The sequence below is a fragment of the Semicossyphus pulcher genome, unplaced genomic scaffold, assembly GCF_022749685.1.
Source record: "Semicossyphus pulcher isolate SPU_LCO1_2020_fin unplaced genomic scaffold, fSemPul1.0.p SCAF_4, whole genome shotgun sequence".
NCBI lineage: Eukaryota > Metazoa > Chordata > Actinopteri > Labriformes > Labridae > Semicossyphus > Semicossyphus pulcher.
In genome coordinates this window covers 2,003,963-2,028,948 of record NW_027211715.1, presented here as the reverse complement: position 1 = coordinate 2,028,948, position 24,986 = coordinate 2,003,963, and the positions used below count along the sequence as shown (strand labels likewise).

Sequence of the window (24,986 nt, the reverse complement as noted above, 5' to 3'; positions counted from 1 at the left end):
ACCACAGCTTGTGATATTTGCTGAACATGTTGAAAAAACAAGTTAAAAATCAACATTTGTGTGCACTTTGAAAATGCTTCGACACCCAATAATAACTTCCTTCCTGCTGCATTGATTACTGTTTGGAAATCTGTCCCAATCAATCTGTCCTAACGTGTCCCCTAAAAGTTAAACTGAGATCATTCTGAACAAAGGTTTTCTGTCCCTCCACCTGGTATCAGTGGTTGTCTGTTTTCATGAACAGGGGTCAAAGGTCATGCTATCTAAGCTTCAGGAACTCGGCTGTGTGTGGACTACCGTGTGCATGCGTGTGTGTGTGTATAGCTGCATGCAGGCGGTTGTGTGTCTGTCAGCGAGGATAGACATGCAGACGGGGTTAATCTCTAGAGATCTCTGGGCGTTGACAGGGTGCCGTCTGGTATCCACAGCAACCAGCAAAGGTTGACGGTGCGTCCCGCATCCTGACGGAGGACTTCACGCACGTGCGCAGCGCCACCTTGCACATTGCAGCGGTCGAAGCTCGGGACGCCGGGAGGTACCGATGTGAAGCGATGAACGAGAAGGGGACCAGCAATCAGTCAGTGTGGCTCGACGTTTATGGTGAGTTCATGAGCTACAGTTTCTACATTTTCAGTTAAATTCATGTCTGTTGAGCAACTTTGGTCTGTTGAATGAGTTAACACAACGGCAATCTTGACGAGGGCCGAAGCTTTGGGGCCTCCATCGTCGGAAGCAAATGTCAGGATAAGTGAAAAAGCCAACAACTTCCTTTTACGTCTGCGGGCCGTTGTTCATGGTCTGACTAATATTTGAGACGGAAGAATGGAGATGCAGTTGCGAGACCACATTTGTGACTGGATTGTGATCTTCACTTTTGAGCAGATGTGTTTGTAGAGATTAAAAAGACTTAAATTGTTGTGCGATGACGGCAGATGGGTTGCGAGATTTATGTGTTCCGCCTCATTAGCTCTGCACAAAGACTGTTTTCCTGCAAACAACCAAAACGTAATTGGCCAATTCTACCTGGACTGGAAACCAAAACCAGAATGCTTCCAGATATCATGTCCCTGCCTCCCATGCCTTTGAATTTGCATTATCTTTTATATAAACGAACTGTTTGTCAAGACAACACTCCCAGAAAAATCCCAGTTGGTATCCACCACCAAGCAGTGGTTGGTCTGAGAGCGCACTGTTGTTGGTCATGGACAAAGAGAGTAGGTGGGAGCGGTGCACGCTGTTTTCTGTTCTCTGCTGAGTTAGTTATGCAACAAAAAGAGAAGATCATTCAGTTAAGATGATGAAACAAACAGTCAAAACCATCAGCGAGGACGCCGTCTGGATCTCTGACAGAAGCTGTGTAACCAATCCACGGGCTGCAGCCTTCGAAGGAGGCGGCCCACAGAGGATGCTCCATTCACAGCCTGCGCAGACGTTAAAGCCGAACTGAAATGAGACGGTCTGGTCTACCCTTGCGTCACCAAACGCTGCTCCTGTAACCTAGCAACCGGTAGCTAGCAGGCTAACTAGCTAGTATAACTAACGTCGCATAAGTTAACCTATTATTTTAAAGATAATTTGTTTCAAGGGCCCTTTGGTTTTCTTAAACGTGTGTAGCACAGCTATTCTATTGAGTTGAAACCAAAAACGTTTACATTTTGAAACGTATTCCTCGGCCGTGTAAAAGTCCGCCATCTTGTTTGAATTGCCACGTAATGCATCTCGGGACACCGTGGGCCGCAAAGGATGCACCTGATGGATCCTTCACGGCCGCATCTAAAGGAGCCTTCGAATTGGGACAGCCTTCGACGCGCTTCTGTGACGCAATCAGCCTTTGAATACGGCCTTTCGAAAGGCTGCAGCCGCTGGATTGGAACACAGCTAGAGTGAGGTCCAGAACACCTGCAATCACACGTATCACCACAGGTGGCGACAGAGAGAGCATAACTAAGATATTTAAGATTGCTGCTTTAAAAACTACAGTTGGTAACTTTACGTATTTGTAAAGTGATAGAAAGTTAATGAAATATAAAGAAATATGAATGAGCAAAAATGTGAAGCAAAGATCTGACCTCTCAATCATTCTCATGTTTCAACTAAATATTTTACACGGCAGCTTTAAAGCTTCACATTTCATGAAATGCTGTTTTAGTTTTCGTGCCGACAGTTTGACGTCAGGTTGATACAGCTCTCATGTCTGCGCAGTGAAGACGGAGCTGTTTTGAAGTTGGTAAGGTTAGCTTAGCATGACAAAAACAGCTACCAATAAAGCTCCCCCATCAACACAATATATATTATTTGTCGAACAAAGCAGGCCAGCTGTTTCCCCCCATTTTCAGTCTTTATGCAGGTTAAGCTAAGCTAATTAACAGCTAGCTATAGCCTGATATAACAGATAGATCATTTGTAAATGTGGAGTGATGTAGTGTGTGATGTGTTCTCATCTTTTGCATGTGTTGGGTTACATTTTGATGAACCTGTAAGTCTCATGACACTGCTTAAATCTTCTTAAATAAAATATCTTGTTTCCTTATTTTTCAGAAAAAGGATTCATTAACTTAACTTCCTCAAACAACAGAACCATCCAGGTGCGCTCAGGCGAGAGTTTGTCCCTGAATGTTGACTTGGAGGCTTATCCAAAGCCGCACACTTTCTCCTGGAGCTTCATGGGCCGAGAGCTGAAGAACACGACGGACCACGTCATCACCACACACGGCCAGGAGTACAGGTGAGAAACCACAGACACAGACCTACATTAGAGCTCTTCACATAGTACCACATATGTGAGAATGTTCATTAACCTCGTTTGGAGGAATTTAGCACCTCTGGTTTGGCTGCAGCTGCTCTCGTCACAGCTTAATGAGAAATGAGGCTGAAAAGGCCTCGAGCTTTCTGGTGAAACGGCTTTAACGGAAACAGAAACCATGCAATATTGGCAGTAATACCTCTGTTCTGCAGATGTTAATATTACATAATACTTTATGAGAGCGCTAATGTTCATAAGCTCTGCTTCATGGTGTCTGTTACTAACATTTTTAATAATGCTGCAGGAGTAGAACACGACCTTTAAAGCAAACCTTGCATGACGGAAAACAACTTAAACTCCTTTTTATGATGTTCAAAATCAATAAATCCATTAGTGGTGGGAGAAAGAGTCCTTAACCTTTGTTTAGTGTTTGCATACTGTCAATGAACAGAGATGCAAAAAGGTACAACAGACAAACAGACACTGTTTATAATCATTAATGCAAATATTGAGCATTTCAGGTTCTTCTTAAGCAGCTTTGACATAAAGGACGGAGAATACTTTTTTTTTTTGTTTATACACAACTAACCATAAATAAAAAAAAACATTTAACCGACTTTAATTCAAGGTAAATACGTGTATTTTTAAGCTCTTGCTCTTTCTCCAGTAGACGGCTTCAGCCGGCAGCTGTGAAAAAGGCTGTAGTGACTGCAACCAATCTTTTGGTGCAAATGTGCTCGACTAAAAACGCTTGTTTTTTCCACTGACAGCCTCGGGTTATTATTTTTTGTATGTGACAACATGACAGAAAGAATCCCGACAGAGATAGATCCTTTCTTTTTATGACTCTCTTTGAATCCACCAAACTCCATTAACAAAAACAGTCATTTAAGCTTGCAGAGAATGGGAGTTGCTGGTCTACTGCTGCCTCCATCTGTTAGTTTGTATATATTATTATTGTGTGTTATACAAATATTGTGTTGAATCCAAACTTAAAAATGTAAAACATCAAAGTCAAACAAACTAACCATCAAAGCTGCGGTAGATCAGTAGCTCCAGTGTTCTGCAAGGTAAAGTTGCTGTTTTTGTCAGTGGAGTCTGGTGGATTTGAAGAGAGCGATGTAACGGCTGTTTCTGGTTAGAAAAATGATCTGTATTTGATCCCTACAAAAGTTTGTCAGACACTTACACAGAATAACAGTTTGAGCCTGTGAGGACCAAAAAGAACTTTTAGTGGACGTACTTTGTTCGAGCACATTTGCACCAAAGGATGACAGTCAGTCATTACAGCCCATTTCACTGCTGCGGGCCAAAATAATCTACTGGAGGTTTAAATATACCTAAATTGCCCTTTAAACAAAATCAATAAATGCAATATGATTTTCTCGTTTAGGTACAGCAGTGAGCTGAGGCTGGTGCGCCTGAAAATGACCGAGGGCGGAGTTTACACCTTTAAAGCCTCCAACCGTGATGCATCAGTAAACCAGACGTTCACCATCTTTGTGATCAGTAAGTTAAATCAGATTTTTTAAAAGGTTTTTTCTTCCCTAAAGCCACGTAATGAATATCATTACCTCACATTGCATTAATCTTCAGTCCCTGACATGTGGGAAAAGGTTTCATTGACCTTTTCCTCGGTGTGAAATGAGGTCCTGCTCTCTCGCTTCATGCCTCACTCAGCGTCAATACGACTGAATAAAAACTCTCTCCTTCCTGACATATTGTGACATTAACTTGTGTTTGTTAGGTAAACCTGAAATCAAATCTCATGAGGGCCCGGTGGATGGACAGGTGCGCTGTGTGGCGGAGGGGTTTCCTGCCCCGCGGATCACCTGGTACTACTGTGAGCAGCCGTATGTCAGGTGAGAGGCTTTAAAGGCCCTGTAACCTTTCATCAGCTTCTTGCCGTCAGTTATCGGGTGCTACATGCTCACACGACTGTTTCACATGACTAACGTTTGGGTTCATGTTATTGTTTGCATTTTTAGCACTGGATTGAAGTTTAATTTTATGCTGACAGTTGTGAGGTTACGAGTTTATGTAGTGTAAATGTAAATGCACTAAATATCAGAATTTGGAGATAAAAACAGAATCAACTCCAGATGTGAAACATTGTTTTATTAGCCAAAACATGGATGAAATTTGTGAAAGCTTAATAAAAGTCAAAGCCAATTAATAGACACAACTATGTTTAAGTTTTCATGTCACTTACAGACGCACTGCTTCTGTCCTCTGCTCTCTGTGTTGGTGTTATACACCAGGGCGGGGCCCAGCTCCCTCACACACATGAAACACAGTCCTGTGGAGGAGCCTTTGAGGCAGATAATCAAAGTTCAGACCAAAGATTTGCATAGAGAAAAACCCCCTTGTAACATTGCAGAGGAAAGTTGCAGCAGTATAAACTGTCAGACTGAGAGGCGGCTTGAAAGGACGTTAGAGGCATGTTTCAACAGCCAATCGTCACTTATAAATCAGCTGATCAACAAACATTTGCCCCTTATCTACAGAGTTTTTGTCATTATAAGAGGAATATGTTTGCTAGGATCAGTCGACACGACATCAGAAAGGATCCCTGTGGAGACCAAAAAAGAGCCTTTTTTTATCACTCTCTTCAAATCCACCAAACTCCATTGACAAAAACAGTAATTTTACCTTGCAGAAAATTTGAGATGCTGATCTGCAGCTCCCTCCACCTGTTAGTTTGTATATGTTATTGTGTGTTATTCAAACATTGTGTTGGATCCAAACTAAAACTTTAACTCAGTTAATAACAGAAATGTACTGATGGATTGAGGCTGTGATACACCAGAAACGCCAGTGTTCTGCTGTGTAGAATTGCTGTTTTTGTCAATGGATTTGAAGAGAGCCGCGTAACGTCTGTTTCTGGTTAAAAAAAAGGATCTTTATTCGTAGGGATTCCTACCAAAATATTGTCAGACACTTAAAATAACAATTTAACAACAGTTTAATAATTTTAAGTTAAAGCTACGCTTGGATTTGAGACGTATCAAAATGACAGAACAGAAGGAAAAAGAGTTTTCTTTTATAGATATTGAAGAAATTTTTTCTTTAAAAATGGTGAAATGTTGTCTTTCATTGTTTATTGTTTGTTGTTAAATTTTCATCCATCACATGATTAGGGTTAGGGTTAGGGCTAACCCTTTTTCTGAAAATAAATGCGCTTAATTAAAAAAAAAACAGAAATCAGAAAAACACTAAATTTGGGGTTAAAAAATAAAATAAAAATCCGGAACATTTTAACGAATTAGAAGACACCCTCAGTTCATCACCAGGCTATAATTATACAGAGACATACACTCTGGTATTGTGCACTGAACTTGAGCTCCACAGCCTAAAGTAATCTAGTGGTTTGACAGATATTAGAAGACTAGTCATAAGTTGTATGAAATGAATTAACAAAAGAATCAGTCAGCTCTGTGTTATCTCATAAATAAAATGTTCTAAAGCAATTCTATTATTAGAAAACATAAATGTAGAAACATTTCTAGGAACTTTTCCACCATGTTTGCACAAAGCTTCTCCTCCTCTTTCAGTTCTTTGCTCCTCAAACGTTATGAAACAAACGTGAATGTAATTCACTCGAGGGTCCTAAAGGTCGCACGCATCGGATCGAGTCAGGACTGATGATCAATGTGGAATGTGGGATTTTAACGGTTCTGACTTGTGATTGGTTGACATTGATAAGGTGACAGGGGATTTGGAAAGAATTGATTTGTGATTGGTGGGGGGCCCGGGGACTTCTGCCCGGATACAGCTGACACGCGACGGACGCGGCTCATCGCGTGTCAAACATAAGGTGCGTGTCAGGGCGAGCACCTGGCTGCTATAGAGACACCAATCCCCGAGCAGCACGGGCAGTGAATCATGAGTGATTATCCAAACTTCATCCCGCCATTTTTTAAGTATAATTTAATCCAATTAGTGCTCATCACATGCAAGACACGCAAATGGACTGTATGTACAGGTCATGTGACCTCAGACCCTACGTGCCCCCTGATGCCTTTTAAGTGGTGGGGATGAGAAATATGGAGCCGTGTGCTACTTGTACACATTTCACTTTATGAACACAGAACGACTAAAGGTGAAACTAACTGCTGACAATATCCTGAAATATGAGCACATGTTTCCTGCTTTGTTGTTCGCACAAGACTCAGGAAAGGAATGTGTGTCTGAGGGGAAAGATGCCTGTGTGACCTCGCAAGAGACGACTGAAGAATAGCTCGGTGATCCAGTGTCAATAACGTGTAATCTTCTGCCTCCAGGTGCTCCCAACAGGTGAATGCCACCCAGGAGGAGCACAACGTCATCACCATCACCCTGTTCAGCCCGAGGTTTGGGAAGACGGAGGTGGAGAGTCGGGTGAACATCAGCAGGGGACGGTTCAACACGCTGGAGTGTGTGGCGACGGTGGAGGGAGAGCAGGCGTTCACACTCTTTTCCATCAGCGGTGAGTTTCACATAGTCAAATTAATAAAACTGGAGGCTGAATAAAAAGGTCAATACATTTAGAAGGAAATTGAAACATGCGAATACTGTGCTGTAAAACCAAGCAGTGAAAAACAAGAACAACAAAACATGTGAAAGATGAGAAAATAAAGACAAACATAAGAACAACTGAATAAGTAAAGGATTACAGTAAAACAAAGGATCAGAACAAAATCTGCAGCCGCCTTCGAACCATGTGATTAAAAGTCATCAATCCAAGTTTCTGTCAGACGCTGGCTTTCAGTGAGGTTTGGTTATGCTGTTTGTTTTTGAGGAAAATGAAGCCACACACTAATATAAAAATAGTCACATAGCTGCTTAGCGATTAACACAGCATTAGCTCTGGTGGTTGATTATTAATGGCTGGGGGAGTTGGGGAAGGACTGCAGTTGCCTATTCCCGGCCAACAGAGTCACTGCGGGCTGCTGGGGATCTATTTTCAGCGGCCGGTGTTGAACTGGCCAGAGGGTGTTTGCTTCCTTCGTAATTAGGCACTAGCTACAGAGCTATCATTTAGCAAAGCATTCCTAGCTTTGACAACAAATAAAATTGGAGAGTCAGACACACTGTTCAGGTCTGCACGACGCTGTGCAGATGAGCCAGGCAGTTGATCAAAACAACAACAACACGAGGGTTATTTGTCGGAGTTTCAAACATTTACATGTTTGTGCATGCTGAATGAGACTCAGATGATCAGATGCATGTTTTTTATTTTGAGCCCCATTTGCAGAGGCTTTAAAGGCCACGTTGGATGACTTTACATCTCTTACAGTCTTGTTGCAGAGTTAAAAAAGGCTGAGCTGCAGCTTTTTCTAATTTGTGTGACAGCTATTTAGAAAAGTGGTCGCACAGAATCTCAGAGGCCGTGAAAGCTTATAGAACTTAGTGATACAGGCTGGTCCCCGAGCCCCTAAACAAGTAAAATAGCTTTAAAATGGATCCTAACAGACTCTGGAAGCCCGTGCAGGTTAGCAACATGTATTAATGCTCATGCAAATAAAGGAGGATGCAGCTCTTAAGCAGGTCCACACACCACGTGATAAAGAGGGGCGCCCGTCAGTCTCGTGTTTTGTTTCTGAATTGATGTAATCCTCTGCGTGTCCTCACCTTCAGATTAGAATTAAGCACAACAGAGTGAACAGCACCTGAGAGGACACACTGACATGAAAACCTTCTCGGACGCAGATCTTTGTGATCCTAGTTTTTTTAAACTCAGCTGAGTGAACTCAGGAGTTCTGTTATCGTAGCAGTTGTGCCCCACATAGGATTTAATCCTCAACCCCAAATATTTACTACAAGCACGATTCTGTGGAGGATTAACCCATAAATGTGGTTTTACAAGCAGAGTTTGGTCTTTATCTGTTAGGTAAACATCAGCAGGGAGACACGATAGGCCTCGATAAGATGTTGTCACTCACAGATTAGCTTTAGTCCATTGTTTACTTTATGACTCAAAATCCTCCCTGTTATAACGGCTTCCCCATCTGCTGCACATGTCCTGTGAAGTACAGCAAACTTGTCTCTGCCTGAGCAGGAGCCCCGGGTTTATGCATGAACGGGGGGCTAACTGTGGCTACAGCGGGTATGTGGGCGAGCTTCATGCAGGAGGAGTGAGTTTGTGGCCAGGCAGGACAGGCCTCTGGGAGCGTGTGCCCAGGATTTTTGTGCTTCACAGCGAAGCAGCAGAGCAGGCGGAGGCGCAGAGTGTGGAGCTCAGTGGGAGTCCTGGCGGAGCTGGGTGTTCGGGGGCTGTGGGAGGCTTGGAGGTGTCAGTGAGCTGCAGCACAGAATACACAGAGAAGCTTTAGAAAGCACTGACAGGTTTACAGGGGATTAGTTCCTGCAGACGCTGCATTCTCAGATTTGAAGAGGAGAGAAAGCTTCTTATCTCTAAAGAGCTTATTACGCCCCAGTGTACAGAGGAGCAAAACAATAAGGCACCACAGACAGGAACAGGACAATGATTACGTGTAATTACTCACCAACACAGCTGTAAAGGCAACAGGAATCAGAGGAAGTAGAACAAAATGAATGATTAGTTTTTGCAAACAAAGAAAAAAAAGTAATTTATCATTTGTTTACGTGTTTAATTGGATTGGTTTCTGTGATTTGAACAAAGTGGGCTTCACTGTGACTTAGCCCTCCCTGGCTTACCTTAATGCCCCTCTGCAATGTCATTGAGAGAGTAAACATGTCAGCCCACTGAAACAGACACTGATTGTCCCCGCTCTTATATCTAACATGATCATTTGTGTGTCCCTGCAGAGAGAACGGTTCCCCATGATCTGTTCACCCCTCTGCTAATTGGCACTGTGTCAGCAGCATGCATCCTCTGCCTCGTCCTTATCATGCTGTTCTACAAGTACATGCAGGTAAGACAGCTGCTCTTTAATCAGCACTTTACCGGCATCGAGGCACACCCTCTTTTTTGAGTCAGACCAGGTCTGAAAAAGAAATATTAAAATCCCCAGAATTAAAGTGTAAGAGTAATTTATGTTTTGTTGTCTTTTTGTCTGCCCTCGTGCCAGAAACCCAAATACCAGATCCAGTGGAAAGTTATCGAAGACATCCATGGAAACAACTATGTGTACATTGACCCCACCCAGCTACCGTACGATCACCAGTGGGAGTTTCCTCGGAACAACCTGCGTTTTGGTGAGCGCCCTGCACTGCTCCAGGCGTCTGTGGTTTCTTTAATCTGTCATTTCTGACACTCGACAGCAGCACTGAAATCCTGGCCTCTGTGTCTGAGGTGTAAATCAGCGTTGTAGCAGAGTGATGTGGAGATAAACGGGGGTTTGCGTCAGTTAGAAAGCCTAACAGAGCAGTTGGTATGACATCAGCTCTGCCCGCCTCAGGCTACTTCTCCCTGATTGACAAACACTCTGTTTTCTGTGTGTATGGACACAGCATTAAGGTTTTAGCCATGGCTGTGGTCACTGGCTAACCAGTTCCACGGCTCATTAATGATGAAACCCCACTCCCTCACTGCAAACAGGATTTTGTTGACATATTCTGGGTGTTGTTTTTAACTAACCTCCTTAAACAGGATCCTGCGTGTCCTGGTGCCTGCGTACACAGCCCGGGGGCTCAAACTGGTGTTGTCCTAGGAACGCTGGCATGGGGCCAGTTTGTGGGAGGGAAACAGGATGGGGAGTTACAGTTTTATGTCTGTCTTCTTGTCTTCAGGGAAGACGCTGGGATCTGGTGCATTTGGGAAGGTGGTGGAAGCGACTGCATATGGCCTGTCCAAAGCAGATTCAGTTATGACGGTGGCTGTGAAGATGCTCAAATGTAAGAACGGTCAGCACACATGCAAAGGAAGCGGGACAAGCACCGCAGAGCTATTTTCACGATGTGAAAATGTGCACTGGTAAATTAAATGGCTTAATGAATCATTTGTCTGCAGGTGTTCATGCAGCGGCTAAGTGGATGTTCTGTATTTGGTGGTTTGCCCACTGCTGCCAAATCAATATGTTTAATAGGCATATTTATATTTCCATTAGCCTCCAGCCACAAGCTAATTTTTTTAATCATGCATGCCAGATCATGACATGTTATCACAGTTTATCTCAATTTACTGCTAACCATTATGCACAGCCTGATTATGTTCCAATTTTTTTCTCCCACAGCGAGCGCTCATGCCACAGAGAAAGAGGCGCTGATGTCAGAGCTCAAAGTCCTCAGCTACTTGGGAAACCACATGAATATCGTCAACCTGCTGGGAGCGTGCACCGTTGGAGGTGCGGCAGCCATGTTGTCTTGCATTATTATTTAAGACTGTCAAATGAAACCGCAAACTTTAGAGATTGTTGACAGACTTACTGTTCATTGACTGTGATTCTTGCTCTGCTTCATTTAGCCCAAAAAATCTTTTATTTTTGTTTTCAGAACAGACGGTTCCTATAAAGTCATCACATTTAATAAGACTGTGTTTAAACAAAGATGAAGGATCAAAAACAACTGAAGCCTTTTTAACCAAAGACAGAGTTGGTTTAAGGAAAAACATACTGTGACCACAGGACTGTGTTTGATGCCAGTGAAAGTTTTAGGAGACAGCAGAGAGCGGAGCAGGGCTGCTCCTCCGCGGTCCTCACCTACCTCGCAGCGGGCACCTGCTATCAAAGATGTTGTCATCGGCCTCATGAGGACAGTCCTTGTAACACATTGCCCACATACTAGGATTTGACCTAGTCTTGTTCTCACACTGGTGCTCTGTGCACAGGGGCAGATCTAGAGGGGTGGCCTGGGCCCCCCTTGAAATAGCCCACCCCGGGTGCCACCCCACTATGATTGTCTATTTGCCTTGTCAGAGGCGTAAAATCAACTATTTGGGCTGTGTTGCAACAGGCTGCTTGTATCTGTTTTTGCATTCCAGTGTGGCACATTTTCTGTTGTTAGTACTTTAAATTCTGGACATGCATCTTCTGTCTGAAAGAATTAAGCTTAGAAGATTGATATGTTGCCACTCAGTGCAAGTGGAGATAGAATGGTTAAATAAATGCTATTTGTTTATGTGGACACATTCATTGTAACATTATGTCTTAAAATGTGAAACAGCATAATACCCCCTCTTTAAGGATACTCTTTAGGATGCGGCGGGCGTATACATAGCGGTGTCATCTGCATAAAAAACATATTTTGTATTGGAAACATTTGAACATAAGTTAATTATACAAATTTGAAATAAAATAGGACCCATTATCGACCCTTGTGGGACGCCATTTTGCATTTGTAAAAACCTAGTAGATAAACAGTCACCTTGGACACTTTGCATTCCAACATTCAAGTAGTTTTTCATCCATTTAACAGTTTTTGTTGTCAACCACATGTTAGCCGACCTTTGTAACAGAGCAGGGTGAACAACAGTGTGCAAGGCCTTAAATAAGATTATCACTTGTTAGTCCTTCCAAAACCTTGGCTAAAACCCTGAGTTAAAAATGCACCTGTAATTGTTATTGGTTGATGGATATCCACCCTGTAATACTAGTTTGACACATGCTACAACTTTTAGTCTTTGAGTCATGTATTTAAAAACATCCTCATCACAAGGCGTGTCTCTTTGTCTGCAGGACCGACGCTGGTGATCACAGAGTACTGCTGCTTCGGAGACCTGCTTAACTTTCTCCGCAGAAAAAGGGAATCCTTCATCTGCTATAAGCTGGAGGAAGACTACTACTACCGCAACGTCATGCCGCAGAGAGACGCAGCTGGGTGAGGTTCTTCTCTGTATATTATGCAGTGGTTTTATTGTGGACAAGAAAGGAGAGTATTTACTATCCAGAACGTGCGTAGGAGTATTGTATTTGGACAGCAGCGTGCCTATGTGTGGCTTTGCTCGGCTGAGACCAGACTGCTCCTTTCCTCCTCACAGTGACAGCTTGAACGGCTACATGACCATGAGGCCTTCTGCTGCTGGCAAGCTGCCGCCCGGCTTCTCTGAGAAGAGACGCTCACTACGCAAAGGCAAGAAAGCCAGCCATTCATCAAATTTCTCAGTCTCAAAATACACAGAAAACTGTTGAAGAAGACGCAGACGATTTCAGAAGAATAATGTTCGTCCTCGTGTGCATTGTCTCCTCAGGCGGCTCCTACGTTGAGGCAGACGCGGAGAGCGAGATGTTCGACGAGGACGGTCTGTCATTAGACACAGAAGACCTTCTCAGCTTCTCGTACCAGGTGGCCAAAGGCATGGAGTTCTTAGCATCCAAAAATGTGAGCATCAAATAACCAAACTAGATTTCTGTATAAAACTCATGATGTGAATTCCTACAAATTATATCTGATGTTTCAAAACGCAACGCATGGATCATGTAGCGAGAGAACAGATCTTAAATGCATGTTAGAGCATTCTGTTGAATCATTCATAAGCAGGCGGAGGTGAGATAGTGTGGCCGGTTAGCTCCTGTATCGGTGTCAGAGGTTGTGTGTTACAGACTCAAGTGTGGAAATTCAGCACCAAACTGAGAAAAAGCACTTCATTCATGACCTGTGTTATATTATTGATTGGTCATGTATATCACACGTATCATTAGATGTTAAAGGCAATGGTGTGTTTGTTTTTCAGTGTATCCACAGAGACCTGGCTGCCAGGAATATCCTCCTGACTCAGGGAAGGGTGGCAAAGATCTGTGACTTCGGCCTGGCACGAGACATCACCACAGACTCCAACTACGTCGTCAAAGGCAACGTAAGTCTGCACGAAAGACGGGGAATTGAGACAAGGTGTAGGATACATGAAAAGTCCCTCCCCTTCAACATGCAATCATTATCCTAAATCAAACCCTGTCCTTCAGTTTCCTGGCCTGTAATAGTATATTAACATCTTGCCAAAGTCTGAAAGCACTAATAGGTTGGTACAATTAGAGGCCTGCTCATGTACATCCTCAAAGTTCAACAACAACATTTTAAAGTCAGTGGGACGCTGATGCAGAGTTTTATGATCTTGTTTATTTGAACAGGTGGTCAGCACGTTGAACCAGTTGAGGCTATAAAGGGAAGTCTGTTTAATACCTGTGTAAAGGGCATCTAGACAAGACACAATAAAGGCAGGGTCAGCCCTGTGTGGATCCTCAAAGGACAAGAAGGCTTTGGATTTTTGAACTTAAATTTAGAGACAAAAGACTGAACAACCTTTTTAACATGGCCATCAAAAGGCCACAATCCTACAGAAACACCGACATACGGTTTGGAACCGACGCTTGTTCCTGACAAACTGCTACAATTCACTGGAAAACACACTTTAGCTGTGTTGAGATATGATCCCAGTGTGTGTTCAGTAATATGATGCCTAAAAGTTAAAGGCAAACAGTTAAGTTCTGACCTGGTTTTACAACATATTCAAGAGCAAACAGGCCGTCCAGCTGCTCCAAACTTCCTTCTTCTGGTAAATATTTACTTAACGTGACTTCTGCTGCAGCCCTGCACCAGCTGCGTGTGAGTTCCCTCTTTAGTTATAGAAGCACTGGAAGCTTATGTGATCTGATCACCTACTGTAAGTGGCTGCACCTCCATTTCAAAGTTTGGATGTAAAGTCATAAACAATCTATTAGTAGTCATGGTTACCGTGCACTTGAGCTTCTGGCTAGCGCACTGCAGTAGCCCACATGGTGATTGAAATAAATCAACTTATTAGGTATCTGTTGGATTACTGTGTTACACAAAACTACACTTACAACTTTTATTTCATTAATGCATTAATAGCAATGTAGTTACACTTAACCGTGTAGTAGCCAGTGTTACTTTTAAAAGTAACTCGTTACGTTCCTGCGTTAGATTACTTTTGTGTTACCAAAAATGAAACCCCCTCTGCGACTCGTTCCACATGTGTTACATCATCAGGACGGCGTGTAGCCTGCTGTACGTCTACCTTTGAATATATCGACTCTACTGTCATTGCATCGCCTCCTCTACGGCCCATAATCTGTAACTCTGCAGCCTGATAACAATGTATAATTGGTAGTAATAGAATTTCTGCAAAACACTGTCCTCTCTGACAGCTCGCTAGCTGAGTTAGCTAGCTACACATGCGCACTGACACAGCTATAGGTTAACCTTCTGCTGGTACGCAGCAACCTGCCAAGAAGGAGGAGAGAAACAGAAACAGAGCTTCGGGGAGTTTCTGTTTCTGTGGCAACAAAAGTAAAAGAGGAATACAGTGATTTATTTTCCAGTAACAGATTACTGTTTATGTTAGCATAGTTAGCTTGCTAACAGGGAGAGTAAACCTGGCGCCTGTTGTTTGATAACTCTGTAAACTGGTAAATTAACTTTGACAGCACAATAAACCTCAAATTAAAAACACTTTACGTCAGTAAAGTGTGACTGAATGTTTTTGTATTCACATATTTTCCCCTCAGTTTGAACTTTATGAAAACACAAACTCTGACACGCAGAGTCGGTCCTGACCTCCCCGGGGGCCCTGTGAGAAATTCTGCTGCGGGGCCCTTTTACACGACCCCTGAGCCATATAAACCATCTGCCACACAGACACACCTGAGACCCCAGTGCTCCCACTGCAACATCCCTGCTTCAAAACAGATTGCTCCATCTGTGGAGAGAGGATCAGTAGACCTGTGTAGAACAGAGAGAGATACACAACCATTTTTATTCAATACAATATTTGTAAAGAACCTCAAGATGAGTGAATATTGACATCGACATGAATGCAAAACTGTAGAAAATATTCACATTAGCCGTTCGACCTGGCTTCACTACAGGAATGTGCATCCTTATTACCCAGCATGCCCGGCTATTCACCATTTCATTTCAATATTCTATCAAGAGTCAAAGTCGATCCTGTGCTCCATGTCTGGTTTTAAATAATGAGCATTTCCTTCACGCCCATATATAGTCTTGACTCCTCCCCCAAATGCTGCTGCTGCACACACACATAAACTAATCAACATGACTTGGCATTGCTGTTATTTGCTGACATCAAACTTGATGAGGAGAGGACACAAGTTTATATAACCTCTGTTTCTGCCATTTACTCTCATTATGACCTCTATTTCTCTCTTTTGATCAGAGATCAAAGTTCTGCCACATCCTGTCATCAGAGTTGTAAACACACCCATTAATGCAGGGCGGGGCCCTTGCACCATTTGTAAGGCCTTAGATGACTCTGAGAGAAACGCCCAACCCTGCTGACACATATTTCTTAATGAGTACATAATAAAGATTCGATCAAACAAAGTCACACCTGTAAAACTAACGATCGGCACTTTGGTTTTAAATACACTTTGGGCTCCTGAAGCTGCTCATTATGTTTCAGCATGTGATGCTGCAGTGACTTCCTGTTTGGTTTGATTTTTGTTGCTTTTGATCGGACAGTTAAAGACGACTTACAAATAACTAACAACTCCCTGAAAGAAAACAGTCCTCACCCTGATAGGCGTGGCTTTGCAGGATGTACAAGCGCATGAGACCAAAAGCTCCGTGTCGTTGTCAATTTATGATCAAACAACAAATAGAAAATAATCTACACTTCTACTTACGAAAAGGCCGAGATGAGAGTAATAAACAACTTACAGTACAGTATTGCTAGCTAATAAAAAAAGGTCTAAGAAGGAGGTGGTGGTCCAACATGAGTTTTTCTTAAAGGTTATTATTCAACTTAGTTAAAAAAAAAACACAAGTACTCCTAGATTGTTTTCATTTTTGGCTTTATTAAATAGGACAGCTGAAGAGAGACAGGAAACGTGGGGAGGAGAGGGGGGGGGGATGACATGCACCAAATGATCAGCAGACCAGGAATCAAACCTGCAATCAGAGCTTCGAGGACTGTAGCCTCTGTGCATGGTGCGCCTGCTCTACCAACTGAGCTAATCCAGCGCTCCAATTAAAGAACTAGTTCTTAACCTGCTAGTTACTTAGGACTCTGCACACAGTGGATAAAATCTGGTGCAACCCAACCCAGATGTGTGAAGGTTTTCGTACCTGCACTAAAAAAAATTCACCTAGTGGGCATCTGATGCTCATGCGATGCACCTAATATACTGCAGCCATGTAGGGTAGATAGACGGATGGATTAAGAACGAGGAAGTGGTGATGTGTGTTGCTAGCTCAACAGAACCCAGATTTGATTGCCTTGTCACAGCGACAGCTAACCGGAGGTTGAGGTGTCCCAGAGGAAACACCAAACAGGCTGGCTCCTTAGCTCTCGCTCCCTTAACGTGCGTCCTCCCTTTCCAGAACAATACACACTACCAGTCAAAAGTTTGGACTCATTTTCTCATACAAGTGAATGGGAAAGTGTGACTGGTAGTGTATAATAATATAACAATAACTCCCTCGGAGCTACTTCTCTACCCACTACGCTGGACACCTCCCTCAATAAACAACTGCAGAACAACAGCAAACATAAACAGGAACTTATACCCAGTGTTACAATACTTAAGCATTTGGTATGTCAGGTGTTATATTGTAACCAGAGCTGTCAGATGCACCTGAATGCCAGGCAAACGTACCTGTGTGTAAGGTTACTTACCTTACATCTGTTAGTATTGCACATTTTACTCTTTGCTAAGGTTCCTTTTTATCTCGTTTATTTTTCCTGCAGGCCTCAGACACATTGTGCTGACTGAGTTAGAGTTTTGATTGCTGCAATTATAAACCTAATTAAAATCATTACCTTGAGTCATAACGCAGAACACATTCAGTGTAACAGTCATTGTGGCTTGTGGCAACTTTCGTAGTATTTCAAATGTACGAACCTGACAGCTGATGAGCTGCCTGCGATCTGTCGTGTGAGATGAGATGTGTGCATTTTTTTCACACATGTCGGGCGTCAGCAATTTGGCTGTGTGTTTTTATATCCTCAGGCAAACAATGTGTGCACATCTGACACTTGGTACATCCTGTTCATGCTGCAGCCCTTAGTCTTTAACTTATTTGACCCGAGACGTCACCTCTGGGGAAAGGGTTCAAAGTTTTGAATGAGTTACACTTTCCATCTTCTCACTGAGCGCGTTTCTTTCAGGCTCGTCTGCCGGTGAAATGGATGTCTCCTGAGAGTATCTTTGAGTGCGTGTACACGTTTGAGAGTGACGTGTGGTCCTACGGCATCTTGCTCTGGGAAATCTTCTCACTAGGTACGTCTGTCCGTCCATTGTGTGTGTGTGTTTCTGTTTGTCTGGCTCTCTGTGTGTGCAAAAAGTAACTGAATGTTTCTGCTGAATGTAGGAAACAGTCCTTACCCGGGCATGCCTGTGGACGCCAAGTTCTACAAGCTGATAAAAGAAGGATACAGAATGGATGCTCCCGAGTTTGCACCCAGTGAAATGTGAGTGTGTGAAAAAGGTGTTGTAGTGTAATGTGTGTAAAAGTATCGTGGAAAAGATGGTGTGATTAAATAAAAAGAGGTTAGTCTATAAAAGACTGCCATGTGGGGGATTTGAGCAGCAGCCCACTCTCATCCTGCTGCATTTGGTTTTTACAACTGAAACTTGCTGAAACTCCAAATGAAAGCTGGACTGAAAGACAACATTCATGCATGCACAGAAAAGAAAAACAAAAGTATCTTTGGCCAAATAAAAGTATCTTTGTGTTTGTGTGCTGCTGTGCAGGTATCACATTATGCGCTCCTGCTGGGATGCTGACCCCTTCAACAGACCCCCCTTCAGGAAGGTCGTGGAGAGGATTGAGCAGCAGCTGTCAGACGCCACTAAGCATGTAGGTTGCACTTTATGTTGTTTACTTTAACTCAACAAGGTTCTAAGTCCACTTCTCTAAAATAATGAACCGAAATGTCATCAGGATAATAAGGTAGTGAAAGAGGTGCTGCTGCAGTGTGCTAAACTCATGTGATACCAATGACACTGTTTTTGATCCTCATTAAACAGACATTTTTTCCATGTCAGCCAACATGAATCTAGGTATTATGCTCTACGCTAACCGCTAAACCGAGACCAATTAGCACAGATTATTTCACTGTGAAAACAAGTCAGCTAACACGCGAGGTGTCTGAAGACTTCTTCATCATGGGAATCTGTTTTTGAGGTCACCTCCCATGTGCTCATGTATACTTAAGTTGCAGGTCTGGCGCCTTCACAGCGTGAGCAGACGTGTTTGAACTCTCGGCTCATCTGAATTACTCATGTCACATACGAGGCTCCTTCGCTCGCACGACTGTCCTCTCACAGCCAAACAGCTTTAACAGTTCATTCTGATGTAGTTTGTGACTTTATACTACTTTTATACTATTATTGAGACCACGATCATGTTTATACATTAAGTTTTAAGCTTTGGCCGACAGTTAGCTTAGCTTAGCATGGCTGGAATCAGGGGGAAAAGCTCTGTCCAATGCTAATGAAAGTCTGTCTTGCAGCATCTCTAAAGCTCTTTTATTGACATGTTATATCCTGTTTGTTTATTACAAACAAATTACAAAGTGAACGTATGAAGTTTTAACCACTGGACTTTATCATGAGCAGAATTTAAACAAGAAAAAACTGTTGGAGTGAGCGTTAGAGGATCCACAAGTTGAACTAATTTTCTTTGCTAAATATTGCACCGGCTTAACTTCAGCATGTTAGTATTATCAGGAGCTTGTTAGCATTAAGCTAAAAGGCCAGCTGTGCTAAAGTACAGCCTCACAGTGTTTTGTTTTGTTCAAATCCAGCTCGGCCTCATTCTGTGCTGTGATAGGCTCGTGGTATAAGGAAGAACTGTACTCTCATAGCTAGTTGTTTTCCCCTGCTTCCAGCCTCTATGCTAAGCTAGGCTAACTGTCTCCTAGCTCCATCTCCTCTGACTCTCAGAAAGATAGGGAATGGGTGTCTAGCTTTTTTAGTGCATGACTTTCTCTGAAGCGAGTAAACTGTAGCCAGTGTAACTTTGTCAACAGCACAAGGTTTGAGCTGCAGATGAGACACAACAACATAACAGATGCAAGCTAGCTAATTAAAGATAGCTACCTCTGACGCCAGAAGTTGAAGATTGATTGATGGGCTGATGACATGAGTTGAAACGACGTCTTGGTTTTACAGGAAGAAAACACGTTCCTATTTTGACACAAGAACACAAAGACATATGTTTATATTTTGGGGGGCACTTATTGTTGTAATGAGTGTAATTGTATTGTAAAGGAGAACACAACTCTGCAAATTGAATCGAAAAGGGTTTTTCAAAATAAATGCTACTTTTAAAGCTCCTATGAGGAACTTTAGGTTTGTGTTGATTTTTGCGACCCCTTTGGACAAACCTCTTATCGCTTTGCTGATCCTGTCCGGGCACATGTGTATGAATCTGTGTAAAAATTCTCCTCCTGCTTTCTTTTAACGTTCAAACGTATCACATGCTAGGAATCTTCACCGTGGAGAATCTAGAAAAAAGGCTGAGTTGTCAATGCAAAGGTAATGGCCTCGCCTGACACCTTCCCCCCGGCAGTGGTTATATGCATCAAAAAACCTATTAAGATATAATCAATCTTTTTCCTGATGGTTTTGTTTGATGTTGTAGCTCATAAGGAGGCATCAGCATTAATGTCAGTCTGTTTCATAACAAGCAGCAAAGCTTTAAATTGATCTGCAGGATGTAATGATGCATAAATAAACACCAAATTTGTGAGTTGTGTGTATAAATTAAACACAGGGAATCTGTCAAACTGAGACAAGATAAAATATGATCGCTCACAAACTGTGTTCTCTCTCCTCTCTCTCTCTCTTCAGATTTATCTAAACTTCAGCTCCAGGATCCCGGCCACGCCCAGATCCCGGGAGGAGCCGGCTTCTCGGAGCGCGGCTTTCCACCGTCTCAACTCAGCCGGCAGTCACAGCCCTGCGACCCAGCCCTTACTGGTCCAGCACGAGGTCTTCCTGGAGGGCACAACACTCAGAGCCCAACGGGTGTGAGGACCCACCCGACCTGTCTGGCTGCCTCATAAAGTGCCTGTGATGTTCCACCACAAAAACCACCCACCCACTACACCCGCCCACCGCCCCGGTACCAGCAGCATCTGTTGAAACATGTTGCAGACAGACGGTAATTGCTATCTATTAGCAGACAGAACAACAAAGGACGACGCTTTTATTGCTGTTATCGCTGTTATCGCTGTTATTGCCTGCTGACTAAGGGAGGACAGTTGGACTAATGCTGCCCCGCTCATAGCAAAGAACTGGGAGGCACCAGGGAGGAGGGACATCGACTGTCATTAAGGACATGATGACACTGTTACCTGTTTGTTGTTTCTCGTTTTTTCCTACACATTCACAAAGGTTATTTTTTGTAGCCCTCCGTCTTTCACTTGCTCTCTACTGGACATTTTTTTGTGTTTTGTTATTCCTTGTTTTGCTGTCATGGTTATTTATGTAGTGTTTTTATTTCGGTTAGTTGTTGCAATTGTTGGAGGAAAAAAAATAAGCACTCGAGGCACTTGAACTTCACGTCACACACCACGTAAAGCAGCTTTAGTTTATTTTTTACTCTGTTGTTGTCAGTATTATTTCCAACCGTTCAGATGTATGTTGATATGAAGGAGACACTTTTCTGGGGGCCAATTTAAATGTAGATACTGAGACACTGGTATATAAGCTGTTAGGCAGCATGCTCGGTCATGCTAATGGTGTGTTCAGACCAGAAGTGAAGCCAGTTTTTCGCTGCTTGCCAAGATTACATGTCACTGCAAAGACCTAAGTGTGCACCAGGGGACACGAATCATGGGAATATACATCTAAGGTGTCAAAAGTGTATTCATGGGAGTTTGATTAATTCAACTCAATCCCAGCAGGGTCTGGATTTTCCTGACATCCTGAGATTGCATCAAACTGAACACCATTCAAGAAACAAGCATTTTAAAACTTGTTTGCTTGTCATCTTGCAGACAAACCTGCCAATGCATGAATCTTTTACAAATCTGCATCATGATGAAGTTATTTTGGCATTTCCAACACATAGCAATTCAATTAATCTGAAAACAATTCCTGGTTGCGGTTAACCAAACTGTCATTGGCCCCTGGTGATGTTATGAAGTTGTGCAGGAAGGTATTTGGTTCATTTCTTAGAGGAGAGAATGTTCACCAGTTGTGTTTATCCAGCGTGAATAACAACAAATGATCCCATTGTCAAACTTAAGCGGCGAAAAATATTGCTTCCCTTTGGGTCTGATCACATCTTTAGAGTCCATGAGTGCTTCAAGCCGACAAGGTGAAACGCTTCTGCTCTTATGTTGGATGTCTCTACCTGTAGAGTAGCTTTCTGTCTCTACTGTACCTGTAACACAAAACATGGAATATAGTAAAGCTAAGGTACGCTGTCGACTGTAGGTAATGATATTAGTCATTGCTACACGATAAAATGGGAAGCATCACGCTTGACAAAGACTCCTGTAACTCTCAGCGTTCGTCTTAGCTTGTTAGCATGTACTGCAGGTGTAAGGTTTCAGGTTGGACAGCTGGGCTGCAGAGAGTTCTCTTGTAAAGGTGTAAATAACTGAGCTCTACTGCCACATCCGGGGTATGACCTTCGTTTACCAACAGGAGACAGGTACTGTCATTTCTCCCGTGTGTTTTCTCTGCTTTTCACCTTCTTCCCCGTCATGAAGGATCAGGAAACAGGAACTGTTTTGGCTCACAGAAGTGCAGCTCTGCATTTTAGAACATAGAAAGAGTCAGGGCCATGATACTCATGAGAGAAGTCCCGTGACAGCCAGTGTTTCCAGCGTTGGACGTCATCCATTTCTATGGCTGTGAGATTGCTTGCGTAGTATTCGATCACTCTAACACAAACTGCAAAAGAGGATTAGAGGAGTACAGAGGTGGAATTGTTGTCAGGTTAGGCTCGTTTTCCCCTGAAAAGTAAGCAAGGCCAAACCGCTCACCTTTACTCACCTGTACTATTCATAATACCACGGTGTAAAAATCACTATCATTTCACCACTTCTCGATAAATTAGCAACTGAAAAGACAACTAATAGTGAAAAGCCGGAGGGAAATCTGGCCATATTTCAGAGTAAAACATCTGCTACTAGACAACAGTTAAAGACGGGGTATTATGCTGTTTCACATTGTAAGACATAATGTTACAATGTTTGACGTCCAGACTAAACGTGGGTGAAGTTTTAAATCTTCTTCAGAGAGCTGGCCAATCAGAAGAAAGTGGGCTTTGTAGGGGCGGGGTTTCTTAAAGGGACAGAGCTGACTGAGTGGTTTCAGGCAGAGGCTGTATGAGGGCCTGCACAGAGCACCAGGGTGACAAAAATGATGATGTTTTATGAACTGTTAGCATAATACCCCCTCTTTAATGTTAGCATTCACCTGCTTCCCAGATAAGACCACATTAGCAAAGATGAATTCATTTGTTCCAAGCTAGCAAGATAGATATGAATTTAAGCCTTCCCTAATGTATCGTGTAAAAGTACCAAACAGAAATATTACCTTGCAGCCATTTTCTAGCTAATGCTAATCTGATCTAGTTAGTGGCTGAATGCTAACGTTAGCTTATGGGTTATCCAATATGTTGTTTTAGCTTGAAATATGAGCACATTTGCCTCCTGGTTTTTACTGTTGGTCTTTTCAGTTGCTGGTAAAGCTGGAAGTGGTTAAATTATAGCAAAGTGAGAAATCTCAAATCAACAAGCAACCTGAAACAGCAGCAAGACATCACAGCATTTGAGCCACCCTGAGCATGACGTCAGAGGACAATGGCCGCCGCGTGATTAGGTTCATTGTCTCCCAACTGGTCTAGCGGTTTTAAAGCTAGCATCACGGTGCTCCCAGCTCCGTGACCTGGCACGAACTGAGCTAAGTAGCAAACATTAACAACAACAAGTGATCAATCTGTCAATTGAGGAGCTCCGTAAATCACTGAGAGTTCAGACAGAGTTGCCAGGGCTCATCATAAAATCTAATTATCCAGTTTCACCACAATTTGGTTAGAAAGTTTTTGAGCGGAGCCACCACAAACACCAACGGCAGGTTCACTGTCAGCAAAATGAAATGACTCCGAATAATATAAAACATTCAAACACACCTGTGAGGTGATAACGCAGAAGGTCTTCACTGCTCTTTGTTCATATATTGTCGCAGCTCGTCCCCATGTGTCGGCCGTCTCATTGTTCTCCAACCAGTAGCTGCTTTCCCAGCAGCTGTTTCCTCCATCACATGTGGGACTCTCAGCACCTCTCAGCCAGTAGTCTGTATCGGTCCAGACATTATCAGATCCCCTTCTTCCCACTGCTGGATGTTGTTGTGAGAAGCACGAGGAAAGTGTCCTGTTTGTGTGTATGAGCATGTGTGTGTGTGTGTGTGTGTGTGTGTGTGTGTGTGTGTGTGTGTGTGTGATTGCAGAAGAATTTCTGTCACAGAGGTGCCACTACTAAAGATTCATCAAGTCGTTTAGGCTACTAAAACCCCACCGTCTTACTGCTTACTGTGTTTTTGTAAATATGAATGTGCGTATAATGTAAAGTAACGTCGATGCTTTTGAAGGTACTTTGATGCAGAATTTTATTATGGTGTATTTTCTTACGTGTGCAAATGTTTCAAACTGTAGACTCAACTGAAAAAGCTGCTTGTGTCTCTGTGTGACCACTTTTTCACTCCATGGCTATTTCAGCGTTACAGCCAGTTATGCAACTTCACTGGGTAACAAAAACGGCTCCAATTTCTCATATCTGATCATCAACGTTCACGGAAATACTGTTCAACCAGGAAGGAAAGTTTCAGAATAATAGACATTATTGTTTCACGGCTCCCCTCTGACATCAGAGTTTTTCCTGCATTTTGCTACATATTTATTAAACTTGAGGCTTTTGTGTTACTGTGTATAACTGATGTGTTGCTACATGTGTCAATGTAAATAAAATTGTGTATATTGAATTCCCAAAGAAAATGTTTGGTCCCGTACATCCTTTCTCTGCACACTGCCACGGTGTGCACCTACATGTATAGTTATTAATCTCCCATTCTTCTTTTCATTCATGACATATCAAAATCTTATTGATATATAACAAATATTTTCCCAGCCACTTAGGCGGCTGTACTCTCAGTCGGTTGTCACAAGCGTTTTTGGTTCCCTGGAACTTGTGCCAGACGATAACGTAAAGTACGTCGATGGCTGACACTATCTGATTCTTTGAGCCACTCTTCCTGCTCCACTCTCAATCCTTTGGCTGCAGCCCAGAAAGGGACATCTGGCCGTAAGGGGAAAGCCACGAGGACGACAGCAGCACTCGGAGCGCACAGGCCCGGTGCACACATTTGCGTGGGCAGAGTCCATTGTTTCAGGATCTAACTGATAA

At 42.9% G+C, this 24,986-nt stretch overlaps 1 protein-coding gene across 1 annotated transcript in view; it reads left to right on the top strand.

The window, feature by feature from the left end:
- The window catches only part of kita (KIT proto-oncogene, receptor tyrosine kinase a), a 30,361-nt gene extending 5,797 nt beyond the window's left edge, over positions 1-24,564 (top strand). The window contains exons 5-21 of the mRNA XM_069679662.1: positions 429-600; positions 2,539-2,725; positions 4,137-4,252; positions 4,491-4,605; positions 7,027-7,211; positions 9,515-9,621; positions 9,778-9,904; positions 10,439-10,543; positions 10,882-10,992; positions 12,322-12,463; positions 12,624-12,715; positions 12,834-12,964; positions 13,317-13,439; positions 17,730-17,841; positions 17,933-18,032; positions 18,316-18,421; positions 20,419-24,564. Of these exons, the coding sequence (XP_069535763.1) occupies positions 429-600; positions 2,539-2,725; positions 4,137-4,252; positions 4,491-4,605; positions 7,027-7,211; positions 9,515-9,621; positions 9,778-9,904; positions 10,439-10,543; positions 10,882-10,992; positions 12,322-12,463; positions 12,624-12,715; positions 12,834-12,964; positions 13,317-13,439; positions 17,730-17,841; positions 17,933-18,032; positions 18,316-18,421; positions 20,419-20,601 (2,214 nt within the window). The 3' untranslated portion in view covers positions 20,602-24,564. The remainder of the gene's footprint in view (positions 1-428; positions 601-2,538; positions 2,726-4,136; positions 4,253-4,490; positions 4,606-7,026; positions 7,212-9,514; positions 9,622-9,777; positions 9,905-10,438; positions 10,544-10,881; positions 10,993-12,321; positions 12,464-12,623; positions 12,716-12,833; positions 12,965-13,316; positions 13,440-17,729; positions 17,842-17,932; positions 18,033-18,315; positions 18,422-20,418) is intronic.
- The last annotated feature ends 422 nt before the right edge of the window (positions 24,565-24,986 follow it).